Below are 25,971 nucleotides of genomic sequence, written 5' to 3'. Positions count from 1 at the left end.
AAAGTTACTATAATATACTGTATATCATATCTATCATCTAAAACAAATGTGTTTTACATATATTCATCCATTAATAAATAACACTTAAAATATATAGAAGCATATTTGTATATTGAAATTAAGATCATGAAATTGTATAAATGTAAAAAAAAAGTCACTTTTTGAAATTTTAAAATGAAAATTCCGTGCTGATACAGCCAACAATGTTGCTCAGTCCAAGCCTCTGGGCATACTGATTACTTTCCCATTTTTCCAAGGGTACACTTATTCAACATTTGCAGTTCCTGTTTAATAGCTTTGTGCAGTGTTGGTTTTGCTGCCACTAATACCAGAGGAGGAACTGCCGCCGAAAAAGAGGCAATGCCTCCCTGAGCAATGAGGCCCGATGGATGTGGCAAAACAAATAATGTTCCGTCATCGCTCTTTTTTTCTTCCTGTGATCCCCAGCAGGTGGGAGCTCTATTTCTGCTGCAACCTAACTCCCCTCTGTCTCCACAGGGACACGTGCACGCGCAGAGTAAAACGCAGGGAGGCCTCGCCATCGGGGAGGGGCTTGTGATGCACTTTCTACCATCGACGCCCCGTTGTTCCCCTCGTCAGGCCGTAAATCTCAAATAACTAACTCATTTTGAACCTTCGGGCTTGACACCCATTCTCCAATGTAGGTTTAATACTAACCCACCTTTTTACACGTTTCTTTCAGTTGTTGATGTAATCCATCGGAACCCATTGTCATTACACGGCCACTTCATTCTGGAGATGAAGAGGTGTTCATTTAGAGGTTTGTGGTATTTTACACCATCTGTGTATTGCAGATACACTATAGGCACTGAATAGCAGGCCCATGCACAGATACAAGTTGCACCATGAAGGATGCTCTTGTGAAGATCCTTTGATTTAGTCAGAGCAGAGTGTTGATTTTTTGATTATTTAACATATTATTTGGTTATAAAATATGGCCCTGTTTTGTCTGTTTATGCCTGTTAATCATTTATTTATTCAATTTGATAATTTGAGTTTGTTAACAAAAATGGATATACAAGTTGATACTATGTTTTTATTTATTATTATTATTTTAAATGTCATCAATAATTCTGTCACTGGGTGCCCTTTCGTTTTGGTTTGAGCAAACGAAACGTTTGAGTATTTTTAAATGGCAATACCTTCAAATAATTCATCCATTTTTTTTTTCTGGTACAAGCCTCTGTGGGGGCCCCGCTGTCCGGACACAGAGCGCAGATGGAGCAGCTGACTCATGACTGTGGTCTGCCATGACATCCCTCTGCCATGCTGTTGTAACCTTGACGCTTCCCAACACGCCCTGAGGAGCTAACATAGCTCAGCTACCCGCACTTTCATCGGCTTATGTGTCCAGATTAAAGTCACTTTAAATGCCTCCAACCACACGTGATTTCTTTTCTTTTTATGGACCATGAAGGCCGCTTCAATTTAATCTTACACACTCTCTTCACACGAGGGCAGCAGAGGTTCATTTTACATATCGTTGCTGCCACTGTGTGCTGGAAATTCAGAATGGAATAGAAAATGCTGAAATATTAAAGTGCAGAATGTGAGTGCACTGCGTGCATTTGTGGAAGAGAAATGAGTAAAACATGTTGGGATTCAAAAAGCGGATCATAAGGTGACTTTATGTTGGAGTCAGGGTGTGGTGCTGTGGCTGTCAGCTGCAAGAGCGTCTCGTTCATTCATCTCAATCAAAGCCTTTTCCCTGCAGAGAAAAGTACGGCAGCGCTTCACATCACACGTCTCAGATGGGTGGCTCACATTTGCTCTTTCATTTGCACTCAGTTAACATCGGGTTGAAAAAAAACTACATGCCATAATTGGCCAGTTTGGACATTTAACGTTTTTTTTGCACAAAAGAAGGTAGCTACATATACAAGCACATGATGTTGATGCATCATCTACTTTACATTGTTGACACATTTACCTACTCAATACTAAGCATGCTCATTTTCATATGGATGCTGAAATGTAGCTTTAGTGTCTTACTTTTAGCTTACAATAGCATCCTAGGAAACAATTAGCCTGGCCCACCACAATAAGAGACGTGTCAGTATGTTCTCTACGTGCGTGCTTTTACTTTCAAGGTCGACTTCCGTTGCCACCCGTGCAACTTGCCTGCTCCGAACAAGAGCACGTTGTGTCGATGGAGGGGGGGTGGTGACGGGGAGAAAGAGAGGGAGGTGCGGGCGGGGAGGCTGAGTTGGAGTGGCCCGGTTTACTTACCCCTGCAGACCCGGGTAGCAGGACGAGGACAGCGGAGGCCCCGAGGACAGAGACCGGAGGGCACGAGAGAAAGCGGTTTAACGTGGCCCGCAGCGGGGGGTCTCCTTTGGGGGTTTGGACACGGAGGGGAGGGGAGAGGAGGAGGAGGAGGAGGAGGAGGGGTCCGCATGATTCCTCAACAACCAGGCTGCAACGATGGTGTTGATGCACCGACATCGGTGCGGCGGATTCCTGCAGAGCCCGAGCCACTGCACCACCGCCCCGCGACCCAACGACCGCCGCTGCAGGGCTGGAAGCCCCCGCTTCTCTCCACCGGCGCCTCTCCAGACCGACGCTTTACCCTAAGGACCGGGTAACAACCTACCTTGAAAAGCTCCATTCATACTCCAACCCCGTCTGGTCGGGGGGGGGGGGGGGGATTAGGACCGGTTGGAAAACGCACAAGACGAGGCGGCCGGGGAAGATGTTGGTGCGATGCTACCGGGGCAAGCTGTCGGTGTGGGCCGCTATGTGCGTGCTGGTCCTCTGCTGGTTCTACGTGTTCCCCGTCTACAGACTCCCGCGCGATAAAGACATCGTGGAAGAGGTGCTGAAGCAGGGGGGGGTATGGCAGAAGAACCAGACGGGCATCGATCTGTACAGGTTCGTCTCGCATCTCCGTCCTTTGCTTTTTTGAAGCTTTGTTTTCCCACAAATGACGGTCCCCGGGGGGGTGGGGGGTCCTAGATGTCCAATAGGTGGGTTCTAGTGGGTCCCTCTATTCAATAACAAGCCTATGTTGTGTTTTTTATCTACTTTAAAGCCCACTCGCGGTAAATAATGCAAACCTATAATAAGTTATATAAAGGAGAGAATCACAGTACAGTGTCTGTGGCCTGACCTCCTTTGTCTGAGCATATGGGCGTCACGTCAATGTGACAAAAGAAAGTGGTTAATGTTTCAGAAATCTTTTGTTTAAAAAACTGTTATTCCACCCAAAACATTGTTAAAGCACTGTCTCTGTCAATGCGTTGTATGATATGCTACAGGAATATAATAGTATTATACTGCATATACTATTGCCACAGACACCGCGTGGGACTTTGTGTCACTGACTGAATCTGAAAAGTGAAAGGGAAAATATGTGATGAGCTCCACTGACATGCTGCACAGGTTCCTGTCATGTTAATAGAGATCTTACTTTGGGTGTCTCTTCACAAATAATAACAATAAACGATTCATGAATAATCATTTTACCAGAATCACAGTGGCCTGTTTGAGTCGCATTTTGCGTTGAACTCTCCACACGGTAATTTATTTCCTTTCACAAATCCTCCCCCTCACAGGAAGTTGCTGACAGAGTGCTGCGATCCGAGGAGGATGTTCGCGGTGACGAAGGAGAACTCGCCGACGGGCAAGGTCCTGTGGTACGACGGCGAGTTCTACCACTCGCACACCGTCAATAACGAGACTTACCCCCTCCTCGTGAAGGTATGTTAATAACTGTTAAGAAAAACAATTAAAGAGGTATTCGCGTTCCTGAAAAAGGAAGAAAGACGAGATTAAATTCAGTGTGATCGGATGGAAAGTTGACTTCTCTCCCACTTGGTGCAATACAGGACTCTTGTGAGGACTGTGTGTTTTACTGTGGGTTCTCGTAGGGTCCTTATTCGATGGGGGGGCTGAGTGGGATTGAGACAAAGTATCAGGTCACAGCTGGAGTGAAAGTTGCTCTTTCACTTTTTTATTCATCACGTTGACGTGCATCTTTCACTTTTTCTTAATGTTTTTTTAGCGACACGATAAGAATCATCAGTTAGAAAAGTGCAGATGAGAACATAGTGTTTTTTGCCTTCAAACCAGACCTCCTGCTCTGCGTCAATGGCTCGGGAGGATGTGTGATCTCCTTTCATTTTACCACTTGGGTCTTTTCTATATTAGAGATGTGTAAATCATTGGCATAAACTGTAGGAGGATGTTGTTCTCCCTCAACAAGTCGCCCCCCCCCCCCTTTCCTTTCCAATTGGAGACTTTACGTTTGGACATTATGTATTGGCTGTTTTTACATGGACCGGTGCTTGCGTGTGGGCGCGCATGTGGATGAGGGCGTTTGTGCCTGGAAACAGCACAAAAAAAAATGGAGAACCTCCTCAGTAGGTGCTGTTGCCGTGGTTTTTGTATCCAGGGGCAATGCATCTCCCTGATAGAGAAGATTGGATCCCTGTTACGGATGCCACAGATTTGCAGTCTTATATCCTGGTTGTGTAAATGCGATGTATCTGTGACCCTAATTTGCAGGCGCGAGCAGTGCATGTTCATTCATGAGGGATGGGGGAGGTGTGCCATTAAATTAACAAAAGGAGGATATGGAGTGTGTGTGCATGTGTGCCTCGATGTGCGGTGGGCTTCAGAATTGAATGTGTTTCTTATATTCCCTTTTTTTATTGCTTATATATATTTATACTTTCATTTCAGATTAAAATGGTCCATCCAAATTGAGTCAGATGACAAAGAAAATGTCCGGTTACACATTACATAACACTTAACGTTTATACTGCTACACAACAGTGATGTTGGCTAACAAGTACGCTGGTGCTGGTGGTCATTTAGCTCTGTGACGGATCACGCTGCCGAGGGTTACGGTCCCATTTCCCAACTTTGAGGGTCTCCATCTACGGCTCGCGTGGTCTAAATTTAGCAACGTCTCTGCACTCCCTCTGCTTTCTTATTTTGTGGCCAGTTCCGTGAGTGTTTCACCAAAGAAGGCCATTTATAATGAGTTGGGATTGGACAAAGCACAAGCTCTCATGCGCATTTCTTCTCTGCCTTCTCAAACTACCGGTGCTGTGATTGCAGGTTGGAACTCAGACAGACAGCCACACTGCACTAAGCTGCCGACAGCCAAAGTATCCTGGCTTCTGCCAGGAAATGTGCCAATTATGGCGTTGACCGTTAATTGCTGGTTAGTTCAATGGCCTGAACGGGCCATCCATTCATTGCTGTGAGTTCTCCTTTTGGCATTTACAAGGTTTTTTACAGGGTTTTTTTTACTGTAAAACAAACTGTGAAATGGACATCATGCTACAGAAATACATTTTGACTTCCGGTTGTTCAGACAAAAATAAAATGATGAAGCGCAAAACAAACAAGAGATTATACCAAGAACCTACTGGATCATGTGCTGCTCTGATAAGTGTCCCCCTCTCAAATATTTACGCCCCAAATTGCTGGTTCCCCTCCCCTGCTGGATGCACTTTTAGCGGGGCATTGTCTTCTGACTCAACCCCCTGTCACGGTCTAAAAGAGACCCTGAGGCAAGAAGACATTTGTTTGTGTGTGTGTCTGTGTGTGTGTGTGTATTCCTGAGTGTGCGCACTCCAGGGGGAATAATGAGCACAATAATAATCCATGCCTCTGATTTAATTGCAGCCCAGGCGAAGGGAAAGGACATTTTGGGCCTGTGTTTCATGAGGCGTGTTATTTTAGGGTTCTCTGTTGCAGCTTTATTACGACGCCGTGCACGGGTTTACTCAAAATAATGATAGGGCAGTGATTCCCATCCCCAGGGTTACTTGTACCGTAGTCTGACTCACCGGATTTAGACCGCGGGTTTAAGTCTGCCATTAAATATGAATCCACAGATTGAGTCAGCAAGTGGAGAAGGCTAAACAATTTAGCTTAACATAACGAATGAGCATTTCAAACTGCTACAACGTGTGGATATACAATTCGAGTCATCACTGAAAAGGGATGAAGGTTTGCAAACTAAGCGTAATGTTTAAATGGTTGAAACGCCCCCTTAGTAGTAAGATTGTTACTTTACCAGCTTAAATATACAATTGATCTTCATTAAAAGTTTTATAAAATATCTTGACCGCATTAATAGTCTAATAATGTCCAGTTCAAAAGAATTCATTGAGCGGTGCAATGAAGGCGTACTTGTTTCCACCTTTAACATTTGTTTTATATGACAAATAATGTGACAACGTTAACCTCAAAAGAAGTAGTGTTCGGGGTTCTTTTTGAGCAGCCAGACGTTAACAGGAAAGAGGAAAATAGATTTTCCTTCACTAACCTCATTCATCTTTTCTTTTGTTTGCTCTGTATTTTTCATTAAACAGTAACCGCCGGAAACAGACTTTACTCTCGGGCCAAATCCAAAAACAGAAACAGATTCAAAAGCTGCACAGTCGTGACTTGGCGCTGCCACTGATAACCATGCTGCTTTGACTATCAGCACCATCAGGCCGTAAAGGGAAATTAGCAAGAGGCCGAGGCCCCCGACGCATGCACCTGCATCCATTCTAATAATACGTTTTCAACTAAATTCACAAAGAATAAAAGCGAACACAATGTATAAACGTCTGTCTTTTGTGCGCGCTGACAGAGCCGCGTGTCTCCCTCTGACCGACAGGACAACCCTCTGCGCCTGCCGCTGAAGAAGTGCGCTGTGGTGGGCAACGGCGGCATTCTGCGGCACAGCCAATGTGGACGGGACATTGACCAAGCCGATTTCGTCCTCCGGTGAGAAACCTGCTCCTTTTCCAATGGGAACGGGCTGCCCCCCCACACACAGCAGAGTAGCCAAACGCCATCGGCGACAGTAAGAGCTGGTGTCGACTGCAGCCAAGAGGGGAAGGGGCCGAAGACAGTAAAGATGGGTCACAGCGAGGGAGGAGGGGGGGGGGAAAGCTGCTTTCGCAAAAATAGAAACAGGCTGAGAGGAAGAGGAAGCATGAATCAGAATGAAACAACCATGTAAAGGCTTAAACAAGCTCGCTGTCTGGCAGTGCTTATCTTAGAATGTCTATGAGTAATACATAGAAAAGCATTCAAATAAAAATACATACGGTGCTTTCGGTAAATGCAATGTACTGCCTTTTGACATAGAAGTCTTAGGCCACAAGTTTGCAAGCGTATGCAGGGCTGATTAACCACGACGGAGCATTCACAGAAACAAAGAATCCTTCCTGCCCTTTACTTCCTCCACATGTTGCTACAATGTGGTAAACCGCATCATCATAAGTTTGTAGCACTCAATTACGACGTAAGCATTTTTAATTTACTCAGCTAAACAGGTTACTTTGGTGAGTTAAGTCTTAAATTAGCGTGATTGCAGGAGCTTTGGAACCTCTACTTGTTGTAGGTAAAATGTGTTTAGGGACATTTCCACTCCAGTTAAGATTTTAAACAGAGCAAACACTTCCAAACACAAGCCATGCTATTCCCTTTTAACGCCTTCCGTCGTGCAATCATTCATTCCCATTCTTTTTGCCTCGTCGATGACAATTAAGGGTCTTTTGATTTGACATTTTGATTTCCATTTCAAACTCGCACAATGGCGTACACATCGCCTCTCTGCTAGATGTCACAATCCCACCTAATCAGGAGGTGATGACTGAAATACATTCTCTGTTTATGCGTGTGTGTGTGTGTGTGTGTGTGTTTTGTTCATCTAGGTGCAACCTTCCACCACTGTCAAAGGAATACGTGGACGACGTGGGGACCAGAACTCACCTGGTTACAGCCAACCCCAGCATCATAGAGAAAAGGTGACGCGTGCACCGATTGTAAAGCGATATTGGTCACTTTCAGAGGTTTGAGCCTCCCAGCGTGCGTGGGTTACGCCCTGACATCATTGTGGTGATCTCAGGAGATTCAGAGTTTCCTCTGAGAGGGAGCAGACATCTGTCCTTATGAGTCGTCCCGTTCGGATTCCAGGCATTCACGCTCTTTTCCGCTCTATTTCTCTCAGGTTTCAGAACCTCCTGTGGTCCAGGAAGGTCTTTGTGGACAGCATGAAGGTCTACGGCTCCGGCTACATCTACATGCCGGCCTTCTCCATGAAGACCGGCACCGACCCGTCGCTGCGGGCGTACCACGCCCTGGCCGACTCCTCCTCCAACCTCACCATGCTCTTCGCCAACCCCGAGTTCCTGCGCACGGTGGGGCGGTTCTGGAAAGCCCGCGGCGTGCACGCTCGCCGCCTCTCCACGGGGCTCTTCCTGGTCAGCCTGGCCCTGGGGCTGTGCGAGGAGGTGACGGCCTACGGCTTCTGGCCCTTTTCCGTGGGCCTGGACGAGCAGCCGGTCAGCCACCATTACTACGACAACATCCTGCCCTACACGTGGTTCCACGCCATGCCCGAGGAGTTTGTGCAGCTCTGGCACCTGCACAAGAGCGGCGCGTTGCGCGTGAGGGTGGGACGCTGCCCAGCTCAGGGGGGAGGGGGTTAGAGCTCGCCGGGCAGAGTTCAGCAGGGGGGGGGGGGGGGGGGGGGCAAGGAGGCAGAGGAAGAAGACGTCGGTATCGCTAAGAGGCAGGAAGTTGTCGCCGTGACAGGAACAAAAAAACACATTTTTGCCTTGAGGAATCCGCGTCTGGGTCCGTACGCGCTCCCGCCAGCTAAATCCCTAATTATCATGAGAATGTCCTCCACCCGGGACCGGCCTCACATTACCAAATCATGCCATGTCTCTCTCCCATAGTTTCTGAAAGTGTGTGTGTGTGTGTGTGTGTGTGTGTGTGTGTGCATGGGTTTTTGTTTACGTTAGGCCCCAGCTGGGACCTGATCCTGCATGTGTGTGGGATGGGTGGAGGAGGTTACTGTATCTTACTGACATAAGGGGATCTGGGTCCTTGCAAACCGTAACAGGAGTGCAGGACAAGGGGGAGGGGCTGATAAAAGGCCCCGAACGACTGGCGGAATACGAGGATCAAGGGAGAGATAATGCTATCTTGGTACCTAGTGGCCTGAATGGGGCCGACATTTATTGGACAAAAAGACCGGGGGGAGGGGGGATGAAATTAGGCTGGTATGTGTGTGAAAGGATTGTGGTCAGTGCTTTTCCGCAGCCGAGCGCTTGATTTTCTATTCTCTTGTTCCTCTCTTGTGAGTCTTAAGTTCCATGTAGCCAAGAATGTTCACCCAAGTTTCATGGGACCCTTTGACGAAAAGGGGAAGTGACCAGTTTTTTTTTGGAGGGGGGGGGGTGTTTGGTGCATCCGGGGCCACAAAGTGAAGGTAGAGCGCTTTTCGAAAAAAAGAAACAAATATTTCTTCAGCAAACAAACCTCACACGTTACCTCTTCTCAAAGTGAACGTCTTCGCCTCGATTCATTCTACAAGAAGCTCTCCCAAGTCATCTCTTGGAATCTGCACAGTTCCTCGTGAGTGCCAAGCCGAGGGAACAGTGCTCCCTTTGATACCCCAACGAGGACCGTCCTTGTGCTCTAAACGCTGAGACACGGATATAAAGACGGGATGTTGCGAGGTGAAATGTCCTAACGGTTGCCTCGCTCATGTAGAAGCCAACAGACACACGAGTCGTTTTCGTTTTTCTACATACTTGCCTTGCAGATGGAAAACTTGATTTCAAATTGTTTTCTCTTTTTGTAACGTGTCATTCAAGAGTGCTAAATGTGACCGTGCCATTTTGTTGATGAGGATGACTCTGCATGTCATGTGCATGAAGCGTACCACGATCCGTGAAAATACTCCATGTGGGTAGTTTAGTACTTCATGCTTTTATTTCACTCCTGCCGTGCTGAACTGTATAAGGCCCAGTGCCTTTTCAGACGTGTTGAGGCAAAAAAGGATGATTCAAACAAGGGATTTTCTTAATTGACTCAATGAAACAATCGATATGTGATAGTGAACCCTGCTGTTGTGTTTAATTACACGCAAGAGAGCTACATACTGCTGGACAAAGTTTTAAATCCAAACGCTCATGTTGCTCTCTGAGACATTCACCGTACTTCTGCTGTTTCTCATTTGCACCTTTTTGTTATTACCTCTTGTGTACGAATGACACAGGACGTGGTGGTGATTTTGAGTAAGCATGATTTCTATATATGTTTTTTTTAAACGCCTATGTACTTTTGATGTGTACACATTCTTTTCAATCTATTTCCATTACATTCTGTTCTCGTCCATCCTCCCTGAGTGATCAAACAAGCTGATGTTTCTTATCAAAAGGGAGATTAATCTGTCATGTAAATCCGCCTGTATTTAAACCAGCAAGTAATGGTTACTTACCATGATAAGTAACCATTACCCCTTAAGATGACCCCCCCCACATTCCGTTTCCTTGCTTTTCCTTCATTTTTAGCATCCTAGATATAAAAACAATATTGCTTTTGCGTATCCTTCAAGCTGTAAGCATTAACATGAGGTCAGCTGGGGGGTGGGGGGGGGGGGGGGGTCGGGGAAACATGACTGAAAGAAGTAAAGCATTGGTCATACACAATGGCCAAACTGTCTATTTTCTTGCAGGGGGACTAATTTGGTGTCCTAGATCTGTTCATGGAAAGGTCACATGTTTGACCCCCCGTAGCAGCCATGTGAATGCAAGGCATTGATACTTTTTTGGAACTTGCAATTGTGTTTTTATGTCAAACAATGAGTTCTCTATCCTTATCTGCCCTCCTGATGTTGTGTGCTGTTTGGGGGGGAAATCAGCGAGTTGATGCTTGTGTCTTAGTGCAGGTTTAGCACAGCAGAGGGTCTCTCGTGTAGAGACGTGCTCATTTCTTTCATGTGTGGTGACACGCAACCCTAATATGAAGTAAATGCAAACTAGGTTTGACGTTTGTTTAATTCTGACGGTACGACTGAATGTTCAGAGAGAAAAAACAGTTCAGGCTTCCATGTGGGGGATTTTTAGTTTGATATCATCTTTAAAGTGAATAAAGGTTTGGCAAGTCTGGTGAATATTTGCTGCGGTCTATGCGTTGTTTTCAGCCCGTTCGTCCCTGGTCACCCCTACTTAGGTGACCATGCGTTTCATTCAATACTTCATTATATCATATGTTACCCTATACAATGATTATCTGACGAAGGACCTTTCTATCTTATGCTGTAAATTAGATTAAAACAAATATGAATTATGATTTATAAAGGCTGTTTGACTCATTTTTTATTAATAAATAAATGTTATGCCAAGCTTGGGTGTGTAAAACAGCAGGTGTAAATGTGCTTTAGTTACATTGATATTTACACATAACACATAATATATACATAAATCCCTGCTTTGTGCCCGACAGTCACCTCCTCTGCTCATTAATGTCATCTGATGTGAACAACCCTGCCTGAGCATGATAAAATAAATCAGAACTGCACTTCAAAATGGACTAAACCAACTGTATGTGTCACTCGGATAAATCTGTGAAGGATAAATAACAAAGTAAACTAATGTTTAACTAATGTTCCACCTTTAGAGGATGATAATATATGTTGACAGCCCGGCATTGGGGATTGCAGAGTAGGTCAGTCTGTTCGGTCGATCCGCCACTTTGGTCCAGTCTGAAATATAAAGTCAAACAAACACCTAATTTTCAGCCCACATGGTCATTTTGAGGTTGTTATTGATACGTGTTCTGCAAAGGTCTTAGTTTACATTTGACTTCCTGGTACCAAGTAGTGCGTCAGTGTCCATATTCTCTAAAATACCAGGTTTGTCATTGACAAATATTTCACGTTTTTAAATAAAACCGAGAATTGTCAAAATAGAAGCGTCATGCCTTATTTCACAACTCTGAATCATTTTTCAGATGGAAAGTCCGAGAACAGACACACGCTTTTTCTCCACTTGCCCAGTCTTGTGTCTCATGTCCATTTATGGCGACCTGCCTGTAGAAAGCAGCAAGTGAGAAGTTGAGTGGGATTAAGGAACCGTGCTCTGCTCTGTTAAAGCGTATAATAGCCACTCTGGACACGGATGAGTGTTATTTCCTCTTCTTTTTTTCCAGCCTCATGATAGGATATGGTGCCCATGTTCAGTTACACTGAATCTAAAAAAAAAAAAAATCAACATTCGTTGTGAAAATGATTTATGTTTTCTGCTCACAGAATTGGTACTTGGACAATATAGAGCTCCAGTTTCACCACATGGTCTGCTCTGCCGTGAGTGACGACTGAAAAATTATCCAACAATGAATAAATATTCATTTGAAGTGGCGACAGATGAAATCTACTTAGAACCACAGTGATCGAGGACTATTTGCTTCACTAAATCAGCAGCACTATGCAACCTAACAAGGACCGGGCCTTTGAGTGTCTGGATCAGATGGGGTTTGTGGCACTGGTCTGAAGCACTCATAGAAAGCATAATGCCACTTCATGGTGGACAAATGCTTTTGTTTACACCCCATAGGCATGTGGCTTTCCTCCCACTTCCTCTGGAATCCAGGAAAGCGCATGGTCACATCAGGATGTGGATCATGTGACTTGTCCTGAAAACGTACATCAGTAGGTGAGTAAACATAGAAGGTATTTTCAAGATGAAAGATGATTCCACAGTGCATTTATCCTAACATATTTATTGAAAGTGCATCTCCTTTTGTTACCCTTGATAATCAAATGTTCTTTCATAGTGCCCATTTAGGGAGTCACTGTCTGGAGGAGTGAAAGGTCAAAGGGCAAAAGCAGAACGTGCCAACCAGGCAGACACAGGTCTGATAAGGATGAGAGCTGGAGACACACCAAGCACCATAAAACACTCGCGCTTTGTTCCTTATGTTCACATTAGTCTTAGGAGACCACACATTGCATGTGATTGGATCTTGTGTTGCGGCGAGAGGACCTGCTCCTCCTCCACGCCCGTTTAGGGACAATAGAAATCTTTCCATTTATATTTTATGGAGGAGGGGAGAACATTAAAACGCCCCCCCCGTTAGCACCGGTACGGGCCCGTGGCCCATTTGGTACCAGGCCGCACAGAAAGAAAAAATAACATTTATTTTTTTCATTTGACTTTTTTTTCTGTTTAAAAAAAAAAAAATGTAAAAATGACCGTATTCTCTCCCAATTACACATGCTCATTTCAAGATGCTCGTCACCTCGTGATAATTAAAAACATTAACACATAGTAGCACTTAAATTGTACTTGTAATTACTCTTATCTAAGGCAAGTTGTAAATCAACTTATTTAATGAAATTGAGTTTGTATCCTTACGGTTGAAATGCGCTTATTGTAAGTCGCTTTGGATAAAAGCCTCAGCTGAATGACATGTAACGTAATAAAATACTTTATTATTAGAGCCATTTGACTTGATGTTCCGGAAATGCCTGGATATATTTCAGGCCAAACTGAAGGTGTATTTCTTGTAACCATCACTTACAGTTGGATAGCATCGGACTATTTGTAACAATTAAGCTTGACAAATATCCATGTGATCCTCATTTAGTTTTTCATGTGTTACTTGATGGAAAGATGTGCGTCCTATGATGCAGAAGTGAAACTTGTGGGAGGTTAGCAGTGCACAGGAATGTTTTAATTAGTGAATGGACGTAGTTGGGAAATGCTGCTGGAGCTGTTCAGTTCAGTGCACCATGAGCTCATGTCTTTAAATGAATCCGAGGGGGGGGGGTAGCTATCATTTGTCATCGCTCTCTCCCTGACCGCATGCAATTTTCCCCTCTATCTGATCTATAATATATCACAAGACCCACATGGGGCTGGAAGCAGAGAGCCTCTGGATGATTTCCAAAGGATGGGGGGCAATTTGGAGATGGTGGTCCGTTTGAACAGACTGGAAGGAGATGAATTTTAGGGGCATCGGCAGCTGATTCAGCAGATTGTGATTCTTGGGGTGATAATTCAAACCAAAAGAGGGTTAAAAAGGGTACTTTGCAAAAAACACAGATCTAAAGATGCTATAATCCGTATCCCCGTGTTGTATCAACGGTATCGTGCACGTTAAGAAACGTGCTCAACCTCGAGCGTGCGCATAGGGAGGAACAATTGCCATTTCCGTTGAGAAACTGCGTGACATTTTGAAAAAAAAAAGTCAATAAGGTTAAAAGCATTAGCAGTTGGCAAGACGATGAGGTAATGCAGTTTCTGGCGTTAAGATCCTCTCGTCTGTCTGAGATTCTACTGAAAGGTTAATTGGCTGCACTCTCAGTCGGAGAGAGAGAGAGAGAGAGAGAGTATAGAAAGAGAATTGCTGTTACTCGATCTGGTCAGTCGCAGCATTGCATCAGCCAGTTACGACTCTAATGTCCAACTCTACAGCATCCCTTCCGGATCCTCTCCGTTTTCTAAACACCCCTCTGCTGAGAGGCATAATTAACATGTCAATAGATGGAGCTATTCTTATCAATACTCCTGGTTCTCGAGCTGCGCCTCTTTCTCATTGCCAAGCTTGCACTTCCTTTGTGTGCGTGTGTTTGTCTATACAATGCTTTTCTCAAAACAGCAAGGATGATAAAAAAACCTTCAGTTTTCTTTGCGGGGTGGGGTGGGGGGGCATAGTGGGTTAATCAAGTGAAAGTGAGCTTCTGAAACGTGACAGCTGGCTACTGTTTATGACCCCAGAGCTCAGCAACAACCATCTGCAGAGCGCAAGGAGGAAGTGTACATGGAGCGGGTGAGCCATTGGTACACACGCTACATACAAACAGCCTCCATCCTTCCCCCCCCGCCCACACACCTCTTTAATTTACACTTTTTTGATGCCGTGACTCACAATGTTGGAGCTGGAAGGCATGCGGACACATTGTGGTCCAATGGCAAGTGGGTGGAAAGACGAGTAGGCGGGCGAGCAGGCGGGGGGTGTTCTGTGTCTGACCAAGCCGAGGGGCTTCTTTCATCATTCATTTGTTTCTCTCCCGCTCTCCACTTCCCTTTCTTGCCATTCTGTGTGAAAGGGGTGATTGTAAACGAGCGCATGCCTTTGTGTGTGTGTCTGTATGCGTGGCTGCAGAGGTCGTGCTCCTGTAAATGCCAGCCAGGTCCGTTCTGGGATATTTATAGCCCTCATTAGACACATCCTGCTAGAGGTTCCCGGCACAGTGAGGTGGACATTGAGGAACCCAGGTCGCACAATGTGTTTCAAGTTCCCTATTCGCCGAATATACTGTAGAAGCTTCCTCCAGGCAGATGAACACAAGAACTCTCTGTCTGAGCTGATCATCTGCTCAATCTGTCTAGTTGAGAGATCCCAGCATGCATTTTGGGACACCAGGTGGCCAGTGGGTGTAACAGGGGACATGGTGGAGTGAACGGAACATAACTTCCACGTGTAAAGACGCGGTGGGTTAAATAACCTTGTAAATGGTGCCGTTCATGTACCTCTGCTTCCACAATATAATAACTGTCTATCGCATATCAAGCAGTAATAATCCTTAGACAACAGGCCTTTTCATTAGAAGCGTGTTTGTTCTGGCCAAATTAACTGTAAATAACATTTTATGAGAGCAGTAAATTGAATATGTTCCATTGAAATCATTAAGATTACTGTAAATTCATGAACAAGAGAGGAGACTCTAAGTGGCAATGTCTGTTTGCCAGTTATTGGACGTTATATTCAATAATCAATTATTGTAATTGACTCCTTTAAAAAAGCAAATATAATTAAATAGTGAGCTTCATTAAATTGCAACATTGTATTTACTCATTTGTTCCATTAGGTCATATAGAACAAACATATCGAGATCCATCTTCAATTATAGCAAATATGCAATTAAAAGCTATATTTATGGTCTATGATACCAGAAGGCACATGTTTATTAATTTGATCCACCATAACACAACGACTGGGGGATAAAGTCTTTCTTTAGACTGTAAATCGGCAGATCCCATTTTCAGCAAGGTGAACATTGAGAAATCTCCATGCAACTTAGCTCATATGCCTGCAAATATATAAATATCTTCAGAACTTCAGAAAGTTACAGATAATATCTAATGGTACAATTCAACATTGAAATAATGTTTTGGTAGATCACTAAAAGAACATGCTTGCATTTTAAGACTGTAAAATGGGGCTTTGAGCTAAATGCTAACATCTGCTATCAACCTTTGCATGACTTCAATTTAGCATGTTAGCATGTTAACATTTTGGTGATTTGCACTAACACACTGGTGGTACAATTAATCCGGAACCAGTTTTAAGGACTAATAGTAACTCTGTAAATCGGGTTGACTGCTTATGTCACCACTTCCCTTGACCTTCCAAATGTTCCAGTCCTCTCTGTTTATTCAACGCTAGCCTCTCTGAGCCAGATGTGTGTCAGAGGTAACCACAAGCGAGGCTCCAAACATTATTTTTATACAAAAGGCAAATGATGCAGCGATCAATAAAAAAAACCTCATTATACTTAATCCGACCTTCAATCCCAATAATTTAAATCTTGTGTCAGTTTAATGTGCCATGACGTTGGAGCTGGTTTTAAATCGTTTTACTGCCTAACACACACAAACACACAGTCACATACACACACACACACAGGAAAATACATGACGCCAACTCCCTGTCTGTCTGTCTAATACCATCAGAGCTTTTACTGGAATGAAAAACAGACCACAAATCATCCAGTCTCTTGCCCTGACCCAGGAATGAAAATGCTTTGACTTCCAGGCCGTCGAATATCCCATAAATCATTCATTGTGAAAATGAGATGACCTCTCTAGCACGGTGGATAAACAGGACAGGCGTGGGCTAGCTGAGACGGGTGAGGACATCTGTCCCCTGGCGAAGAAATTGAAAGTGAGCACAGTTGTAAGTTGTGAAATGTGCAGTTGAAAACGGGCAGTCAACAGTCAGAGGGCAAAGTTCCATGTCTTGCACACACACAGGCTAAGTCAAATGATTCAAATATTTGCTTGATTAAACTGTGGGTGGTTTGAGTGTGTGTGTGTGTGTGTGTTTCAGCTTGTCTGTTTTCTCTCTTTCGCTCTCTCCAGAGCCACTGCACTGCGGAGGAAACTTGAACTGCGCCCGGCTCCCCGTGAATATCACTCACACATAACTCGTTCCCGGCCCACGCAGGGACCCACATGCATCGCACAAACACTGTCCAAAAAAAAAGAACAGTCCCATTTCCATGCCATGGCGTGTTCTCTTCAGCAGCATCTTTAAAGTCCCCCATGCATCAGCCGGTTTGTACAACGACAGCTGTCAGTTCTTGTGTTAACATATCAGTATTTGCAGAAAATGGAAATGATTCCAATTTTCGAGACTTGATGTGGCAGAATTTGAATTTGTTTCCCTGTAGAGAGAATATTTTCCCATTTGTTTTGCCCCATGTTTTTTCATTGCTCCCCCTGTATGTAAGATGAGTAAAAAGTCAATTTGCTTACACGTTTTCCTTATCAATTTAAAATGCCGTCAATGTGTTTTTTACAGCTTGTTTCTTTGAGTGGCTCAAAAATCTATTGCAATAAAAAAATATATATATAGTTTATCCCATAATGGCTTGTTGCTAAGTACAGGAGAAGTAAGATTAACCACTGCATCCTGAGTAAGAGAAAAATTCTTAAACTTACATTCACCAATGTTCATATTTACATTGATTATTATAAGAGGACCCTTCACACTGATAAACAAATAAAACCCAACAGCACTTGTATGGAAATTTGATCAAGTTCTAACTATCCTGTCTGTCTGGCAATATTTACATATACAAGGAATGAAATGACACTAACCTCCGACAAATAACAGCCAACCGAGCAGCCGTATGTAGACGTTAACTGGTTTATGCCATCACTGAACAGCTACCCCTTTCATCCGCACGCAACCCGTATGAAACCACCACAACCAACACAAAATAGCAATGAAGAGTAAATCAGAAGGCTAAAGGACACAATAAAATGAATGAGTGCAAGATATAATTTGTCTGAAAACATGATGGAAATTCACGAGTGAGAGTATGATACAGTATGTATTTTTATCGGCATGTACATTCTGTCGCCGCCATGCTTTTCCTCTGGTGGCAAATCAAATATTTAATCATTGTGTACAAGATGCTTTTTCTGTTGGAGTCTGCCATCTGGTGGAACACATACACAATATCATCAAGACTGGAAACCGTTGAAAAATATGTGTAATTTATTGCTGTATATAACCACGCGGTGATCTAATTGGGGTGTTTTTTAATCAGTTGTATTCTATTCATGGGCTGAATGTTACATTCATTTTGTAATTCTGTGAGGTTAAATTATATGACCTGTAATGTCTGCATCATAGTTCAGCATGAAGCTACTATGGTTTTCAATAGTCTTTGAAAAATCAAGGGTATTAGTAAACCAGGGATATTTATATCTATATATTTACGTAAGGGTGTAGGTGTCATATTTATTTAATATTGACCTTGTTGGGTATAGCAACAATATACTGTAGAAGTATGTAGACCCAAAGCAATATTGCAAAAAGTAGTATACATCCCTTTTATAAAAATTTAATTTTTACAAACTATATATTTCATGACTGAATTCCTTCTAAATGAGATATTTCCGATTAGGTATGCGGATAGCGTGCAGACGAACACCAAGAGCGATCGGATTTCGAGTTTACTCACTTTGGACCCCCGATTCGAGGGAGTGCGGATACAGCTATATATATATATATATATATATATATATATATATATATATATATATATATATATATATATATATATATATATATATATATAAATGCCACTTTAAATGACAAAGTCCATCAAACAGAGACGAGTCAGTAATGTGGCCAAATGGTTTTAATTTGTTTTATTTTATTAGAACTTATGGGTATTGTTCTTTATCATAATATACGCTTGTTGCTATTGATTAAAATGTTTTTATTCCTTAAAGTATGATTCATTGTATTCAGTTATAACTTATGAGCACTGTGCCTCTGTTGGGGTATCGGTCGGGGTATCACATGTCTCACTCCGCACCAGTAGGTGGCAGCACCACATCACCGCTGACATTATTAGTTCCGGAAAGCAAAGCATTGTGGGTGTTTAATAGTATAAATTGCAACGTGTTCCCTCCGTTGGAACGTAGTCGACGGCGATAGGTCTTAAGAGTAGGGCGCAGTTCGTAGCTCTGAATATTTAGTAAATACTTCTTTTAGTTTGTTACTTTTCATATTCGAAAAGATAAAAGCTTGTTGGATAACCCTATCCTTAATATTTTTTTTAACACTTTTGACTCCGAGGAAGATCCTTTTTGTTTTAAACGAAAGCCGCCAAGTCACCCTCGTCGCCATTTTTTCCTCTACTGCAGTTTTTTGGTCGGAGATGTGTGTAGAAGCAATGGACACCAGCTCGAAGAAGTTGAGAAACAGCTGTCTGCGTAAAACCATGAAACCAGGATCGAAGCTGAGGTGGATACGGCCCCGCGTCTTCGCGGAGGACGGTGAGGTGGACGAGGCCTTGAAGCAGTGTCGAGGCAGCGCGTTGAGGACCATCCGGAAATACCTTGGGCGGGCGCCGAGGCGGCCGCGGCTGGCTGATCTGGCTGAACTCCTGGGAGGCATCGGCGGGAAGGCCAAAATGGAGTCCGCGCGCGAGGAAGGGCGCGTTGCGGCCTGCGCGCACCGCCAACCGTCGGGGGCAATGGCGCCGGAAAACACCACGCAGTACCTGATGGGTAATGTCTACGAGGACATGGCAACCGACGACGCGCAGGCGGTTCCGCGCGACACGTCAGCAGACGCGTGCAGTGGCTCTCTTTCATCACCCACGGTGTGTGCTCCACAGGACTGCGACGAGGACGGCTGCCTTGCCTTCCAACAGCGGGACTTTGAGGAAGCGTTTGAGCTGTATTGGCAACCGGAATGAACCGGTCTGCGTGGCCTTGCGTTACTGGTCTGGCCTCGCTTCCAGCTGTGACTTTACGATATGGGCAAAGAACAAGGTGTGACATTTCGTTGTAAATGCATGACATGATTGTACTTTTTTTTCCCTCCCCCCTTTACTTTTTTGTCATGAGCCCGTGTTATGTGATTGACTGCAATGTCGCATAATTCATGGTTGGGCTTTATTTGTCTCACAGCGGCGCACTGGGTGGTGCCCGCACCCTCCCTCCAGTAGGGAGCGCTCCTGAGCACTTCATGGCGCCGCCTCGAGGAACGAATCAAACGCACCCTGTCCACGGATTGTGAAATCCAGGTAAAGCCGGGCAGGTATTGTTGCACTGCATTGTCGATGACTGGCAACCGTAGTACACTGTGATGCATTGTGGGGGACAGCATTGTGCTGTCCAGTTACTGTTGTCTGAGCGTTTTCCAGGTCAACCTGACGGGACACATGGCTCTGCCGTGAGAGGAGCAGGAGACCGAGGAGGTTGGTCTTCACGTGATTGACACAAGGTGACATTCAATGCCCATTGGGTTGTCTAGACTGTTTCCATGGAGATGAGTTCGTGGGGGGTGGATGTGGAATTCCAGGCAAAGTACTGGATTTTTTTTTTTTAATTCAATGGTTAAGGTGTGTATATAATATAGTTTAAGTGACACATGTTCAATAAATGATATTTTTTATGACATCTGATTGACTCGTCTGTCTGTTTTGCTCAATGGTACAATTTCATGAAGAGATCGATTGGCCTTGTGAAAGGTCTGATACTCAAATGTTTTTAGTTGAATCGTGAATCAAGTTTGCCCACCGCTGGAAGTGGTCCCTGTGAGAATTTCCATTCCCAATGTTATCCATGAATCATTGGCCCCCTTCTCGAAGGAAAGGTGAAAAAAATCATTGTTGCCAAGTAGGGATGGGGCCGATCCAGTATCGGTATCAATTTCTCTGGTATCGGAAGAAATTCGATACAAATATAGAAATTTCCGATACAACCTTTGGAGTTTCCCGATATCAATGAGCCATGTCTGCGCTTTAACGTCGTCTGGTGAAATGACTCCAAAAGGGATCCCCGTCTGCTAGCTGGCTGCAAACTGTGGAATGGATTTCCTGAGCGTGTCTCATAACTGTCTCGTTGAGCCGCGCCTCCGTTCAGGAATCCATTCCACAGTTTGCAGCAGGCTAGCGCTGAGGCTAGACAATACCGTGGATGAAAAAAGGAATCGTCTAACTGCAGAGAGCAGAAATAGTTAGACTCTGGTGTTTAGTTTATTCCAGGTCATCTTAAGTGCTGTTCTGATGCAGTTTTAAAACTGTGTGTGTGTGTGTGTGTGTGTGTGTGTGAGAATGAGTGAGTGAGACAAGTGTGTAAGATGTTTATAGTTATTTTATTGCTCTTCAGATATTTGACGTGTTGTTCATGATACAAGAGTCCGTTTACTTGATACTTGGATCGGTACATCCCTATTGCCAAGTTGTGTGCCCAAACACCACATGTAATGTATAAAAAATATATACTTGAATGGTATGCAATGGATTTTTATATGCTCTTATTGAAATGCATTACTTTAATGTGTGCAATAAAGTTACATTAAGAGTTTGCTACGCTTAAATATAATTGTAACCTTTTTGAAGTTGGCGCAGGTCCTGTAAATAACATTCAATGTTGCTGAATGTTACATGTAATGCTAAGAGACTTGTAATCAAATGGACGTTAAGGCACCACACGTGCCGCAGGACCATATAAATATCCGCCCAGAATCCTGGTTTTTGAAGTCTCAACGTCAAGCTACTGCAAACAGAATGTATAAGATTAAAATTGTGAGTCACTACGTTACGTTTTCAAACATCAACCACACACCCAGTTCTCCATCTGTCTCCCTAATTTACCTGTAGTGTCATTTTCCGCCACAGGAGGGCAGTAGTGTCCAACTCATCTGGAGGGCTCCTGCAGGTCACTCAGTTGATGACAGGGAGATGTGTTCTTTATTGCCATTTAGATCACTTTTTGTTGCGACCATGGTTCTTTTCAGACCAAGTTGTGTGGCAGCAGGCTGAGCCAAACGTCTTGGGTTATGAGTGTGACCACCGAAGTGCAGTTCAAAGAAAACCCCTGTTTGAATTGTTGTGAATTACTGGACTAAATTTAGCTAATCTACATCTGATACCAGGGTTTTTCTAATGACAGAACGGTTCACAAAGCTCCACACTGAAAGTTCCATGCCTTTTTATGGGAGAAAACTCAGCAGGGGAAAGGCCGCCATGTGGTTATCTCGATCCTCTTTCATTCTCAGCCTGTCTGATTCAGAGGCTGATAACTGAGAAATGGTCACAGTTGTGCTCTACGGTGACGCACTGACCTCAGTCTCTTATTGCGGGTCGGGATCGGCTCCACTGTTTGCTGCCGGGACTCATCACCTGTCAATCTTAACAAAAGAAAAATAACTTCCAGGTGTGATGGTCGGCAACTACACCAAAAGGTGTGCTTTGTTTGTGGAGGGGAGGGGGGGTTGGACAGCCCTGTGAGCTGCCACAGCATCGACCCCTTTGTGATGGGTGCATTGCTCTACTGGTTTCTGCTACGTCCGCCTCCGCCTTTTACAGATCTGCTAATCACGTGAAGCTTTGGGGATGGAGGCCCAACAGAAGACGAAATAACAAAATCATCCCCAAAACAACATATACCTATGCGTTCCCTCAGAATACTGCCCCCAGCACGCGATGACCTTTGACCTCCCCCTCAAAGTGGGACGAGGTGGAGAGGGGGGGGGACGAAACCGGCCTTAATATCTTCTCACCCGGAAAGAGTCGCTTTCAGCAGTCGTCCGTCCCCACCTCCGTGGACGTACCCGCTCATGGGAGGAAGTTTGCCCACTTGGCTCCTGATGAAGAGAAAGAGGGCCACCGGCCAAGAGCAATGGATTTGGGACGCGGCCTCCTTCTAATTGGAGCTGTTAAAAGAATCTGGTGTGTGAGTGGACGTGTTTGTGTCGGTGTGAGTCGGAGCCCTACTTAAGAGTGTGAAGACACATCCAGGGTAAATGTCAGGCCGCAGCGTGTGTGTGTGCCGGGAATTAAGGGGTAATCTTCATCCCCGAGTCCCTTTTTGACACCCCCACAGGGAGGAAAAAATACTAATACTATAATACACCGTTGATGAGTATCTGAACTTCAGGACGCACCCTGGAGGAATCAGATTGAAAGAGTTCTTTGCGTCGCCCAAAACGGCGGAAGCAGCGAATTTAAGCTCCAGCACAAAGAAATTCTGCCAGAGTTCCTTTGTCGAGAGGAGGGGCGGACGAAAGAGTAAACATTTTAGCATTTTCCCCCCCAATTGGTGGAAGTTCAAAGGGATTTTTGACTTGAATGGGAAGTGGTGGGGGTGAATGATTAGCATTGAGAGCACTTGACTGTCATGCAAATGCTTTGGTGAAGATAGGCGCCGAGAGCTTTAGCACCCTGACGTGAGCACCCTGATTTAAATACCTTTAGGAATTAAAGCCATAGATTCACTGGTTTGTGGGACCTTTAAAAAACAACATAGAACTGAGGTTTCGTGTGCAGCAGGTGGCAGCAGAAAGGTTGTCAAAGCGGCCATCTTGTGGTCACCGTGCAGACAGGATCGTGATGGATCCTCGTCTTGTCCTCTCAGCATGCTGACACGCTTTAATCTGATACATTCAATTCAGCTCTCGGCCAGTTAATGAGCTCATAAATACGCTGGTGATTGTGGTTGGAAAATGCGGGATTTGCTCAAAACAAAACAAAACAAATGGTTGTCAAGGTAGTCCAAATGGAGAGGGAAGTCACGGCTAGTTTAGGGACACCAAGGGGGTTGTTTCCCACTCATTTCCAACACCCCTGACCCAATTACGCCCGATTTTGTCTTTATCCTGTTCATTGTAATCGTCCTCACCGTTGGAAGGGCCCGTGCTCCTCCGTTTGCACCATCGTCCTCGCTAACACTGGTTACATTTTAGCCTTTCGTCTTTCAGCGGTAGGTGTTCGCTCGCCGCTGACGCGCCCGGAGGCGCGCGGTCACACCTGGGCCGAGCGCGACTACAGTGCGGCCAGTTAGCCGATAAACCGCTCGAGCAGAGCAGTTGGGGGTGTCCGACTGACTGTCTGTCTGTCTGTGTGATCGAGCCCTTTTGGCTACAAGCCTTCTTGGAAAATAAATCGGTGATTATTATTATTGACTTCTAGTTTTCTGACCCCCATCTCCCGGTGATTACTACTGTGAAACAGTGTACTGGTCCTAGACCTACTTCGGCCTTTTTTTTTAAGAGGTTTGCGTTGTGACCCAGATAGAAAAAGCTCGGCGTGCCCAGCCCAGGGTGAGCGTTTCATTTTGCACACTCCAACACATCAGCACACGCTCAGAGGAGCGCACACACACACACACACACACACACACACACACACACACTCGCAGACAAAAAAGAAAAAATTGGGGCGGGAAGATGAGGCCGTCGACGTTGCCCCCCCCCCGCTCACCCTTTGGGGAATTAACCCCTCCGCTCCACCGGCTCATTAGTCAAAACGGTCCGAGGCGAAGGACTGAGGGATGTTCGTGCCACGTCTATTTCCGTCCACCTCTCCCCTATTCCGCTGCAGAGACGGAGCAGGGGCGGTCCGCCTAGCAGTTACAAGGAGACAGCCAGGTAGAGAGTGTGTGTGTGTGTGTGTGTGGTGGGGGGGTTGACACACTGCCATCTGTCCAGGGGAGGAATTTTCCGCATGTGGTGACAGTCCTCTAAGTCAAGGACGTGGACAGAAAAAAACAACGGAGGAGCCAGAGCAAAGACCTGGATCGGTCACACTACTGAAACACAAACTCCTGAAACAAAACAAGGCAAAATTGTACGTTTGGGAAAATATCAAGTTGTTTTTTCACTCAGCGTGGTTACATGGATTCGAATAACTAGTCGGACTGAAATCGAATGATCCGTTTCATGGAAACACCTTTGTCCGACTATGTGCGGTCCGACTAACACCCCTGGATAACTCGATCCGATCCAGTTGATAGTTCGACTATTGCGGCATGTAACGGTGAATCGGATGAGGAACTGGACTTTGCGTCTTTGCGCATGCTTGAGATTCCGACGGCGTCTTCTCTCCGTTATCAAATCAGCCAATAGCGCCATTCGCATTCGCTGTGCTCCTATTAACATCATGCAAACATAGTAGAGGGATGTAGCTTCACCTTGCTCTCCGTTCGCCATCTTTCTCGTAATGTTGATGTTGTTGTTGTTGGTAGTGGTGAAGCGGTCAAGGGGAAATGGCTGTATCACAACTAGTTGTAATGAAAACAGCGCCACCTATCGTATCGGATATGACATGCTTTCGGCCAATGATTCGATCTATTCACTGCCATGTATATTGGGATAATAGCACCTCCCCCCAAAAGATAGCATAGTCCGACTAAGCAAAGATTCCAATTATACCATCATGTAAACACACTGACTTACTGCTTCAAGATACATACAATGCATGGACTGTGATGCAAATGCCTGTGATTCGTTTAACGTAAATGGCAAGAGTGACTCATCCATTCTCACACACACACACACCCACTAAGTAATCAGTCTCGCTCCGTGCTTTTACGACTACATTGTACTCTGAGTGGCGGATAGTCACGTCAGGTTCTGAACAATGACTTCTTCATTCACCTCGGTCAGCACACGACGAAGCGTCACAGCCACAAAGGGAGCCGTGGAATCCGACGGGCCTCGTCCTGCGCCATGTTTCTCCGTGCTTTTGTTCACCCGGCGAGAGCGTTTCTTTGAACGGCGCGGCCGAGGAAAAGCGCAGAGGGGATGGGCGACGAGCTCCCCCCGCGAGTCCTCGGTGTCCCCGTCGCCGCGGCAGCGGGAACAACCGTGTCATTGTCAGATATTGTTGAGGGCAGCAGAGTGGACACAACAGATGGTTGAGACGTTGCCTGAACGGCATGTCAAGTCTAACCGGTGTTATGTAGATACAGTCGCTGTCTGAGAAGTAACCTCTGGGTGCACACCGTCATGGTTTTACGGGTTGGAGTTTAGTTTGTGTTTGACATGAAATATTACATACAACGAGACAGAAATGCCTTCCAACACCATTTTTGGTAAGAACTAAAAAACACCTCTCTATCTCTATGGCCCCAATATCATTCTTTGAAAGACAATACTCCCAGT

At 44.9% G+C, this 25,971-nt stretch overlaps 1 protein-coding gene and 2 long non-coding RNA genes across 3 annotated transcripts; all 3 read left to right on the top strand.

Moving 5' to 3' along the window:
- Positions 1-497: 497 nt before the first annotated feature.
- On the top strand, positions 498-1,401 carry LOC144406098 (uncharacterized). Its single transcript, XR_013467268.1, has 3 exons — positions 498-603; positions 704-781; positions 1,202-1,401. It is a non-coding gene; the product is annotated as an uncharacterized LOC144406098 (long non-coding RNA).
- Positions 1,402-2,713: 1,312 nt separating this feature from the next.
- On the top strand, positions 2,714-8,465 carry st8sia1 (ST8 alpha-N-acetyl-neuraminide alpha-2,8-sialyltransferase 1). Its single transcript, NM_001267637.1, is given in 5 exon segments — positions 2,714-2,892; positions 3,576-3,720; positions 6,644-6,753; positions 7,689-7,781; positions 7,985-8,465. Coding segments are annotated over 5 exon segments (1,008 nt in total).
- A 10,327-nt stretch (positions 8,466-18,792) lies between these two features.
- On the top strand, positions 18,793-20,483 carry LOC144406097 (uncharacterized). Its single transcript, XR_013467267.1, has 3 exons — positions 18,793-19,586; positions 19,697-19,853; positions 19,992-20,483. It is a non-coding gene; the product is annotated as an uncharacterized LOC144406097 (long non-coding RNA).
- Positions 20,484-25,971: the final 5,488 nt, after the last annotated feature.

The sequence above is a fragment of the Gasterosteus aculeatus genome, chromosome 4 (genome assembly GCF_964276395.1).
Source record: "Gasterosteus aculeatus chromosome 4, fGasAcu3.hap1.1, whole genome shotgun sequence".
In the NCBI taxonomy this organism is placed as follows: domain Eukaryota; kingdom Metazoa; phylum Chordata; class Actinopteri; order Perciformes; family Gasterosteidae; genus Gasterosteus; species Gasterosteus aculeatus.
The sequence above is the reverse complement of the archived record's forward strand: the minus strand, read 5'-3'. Positions and strand labels throughout refer to the sequence as shown.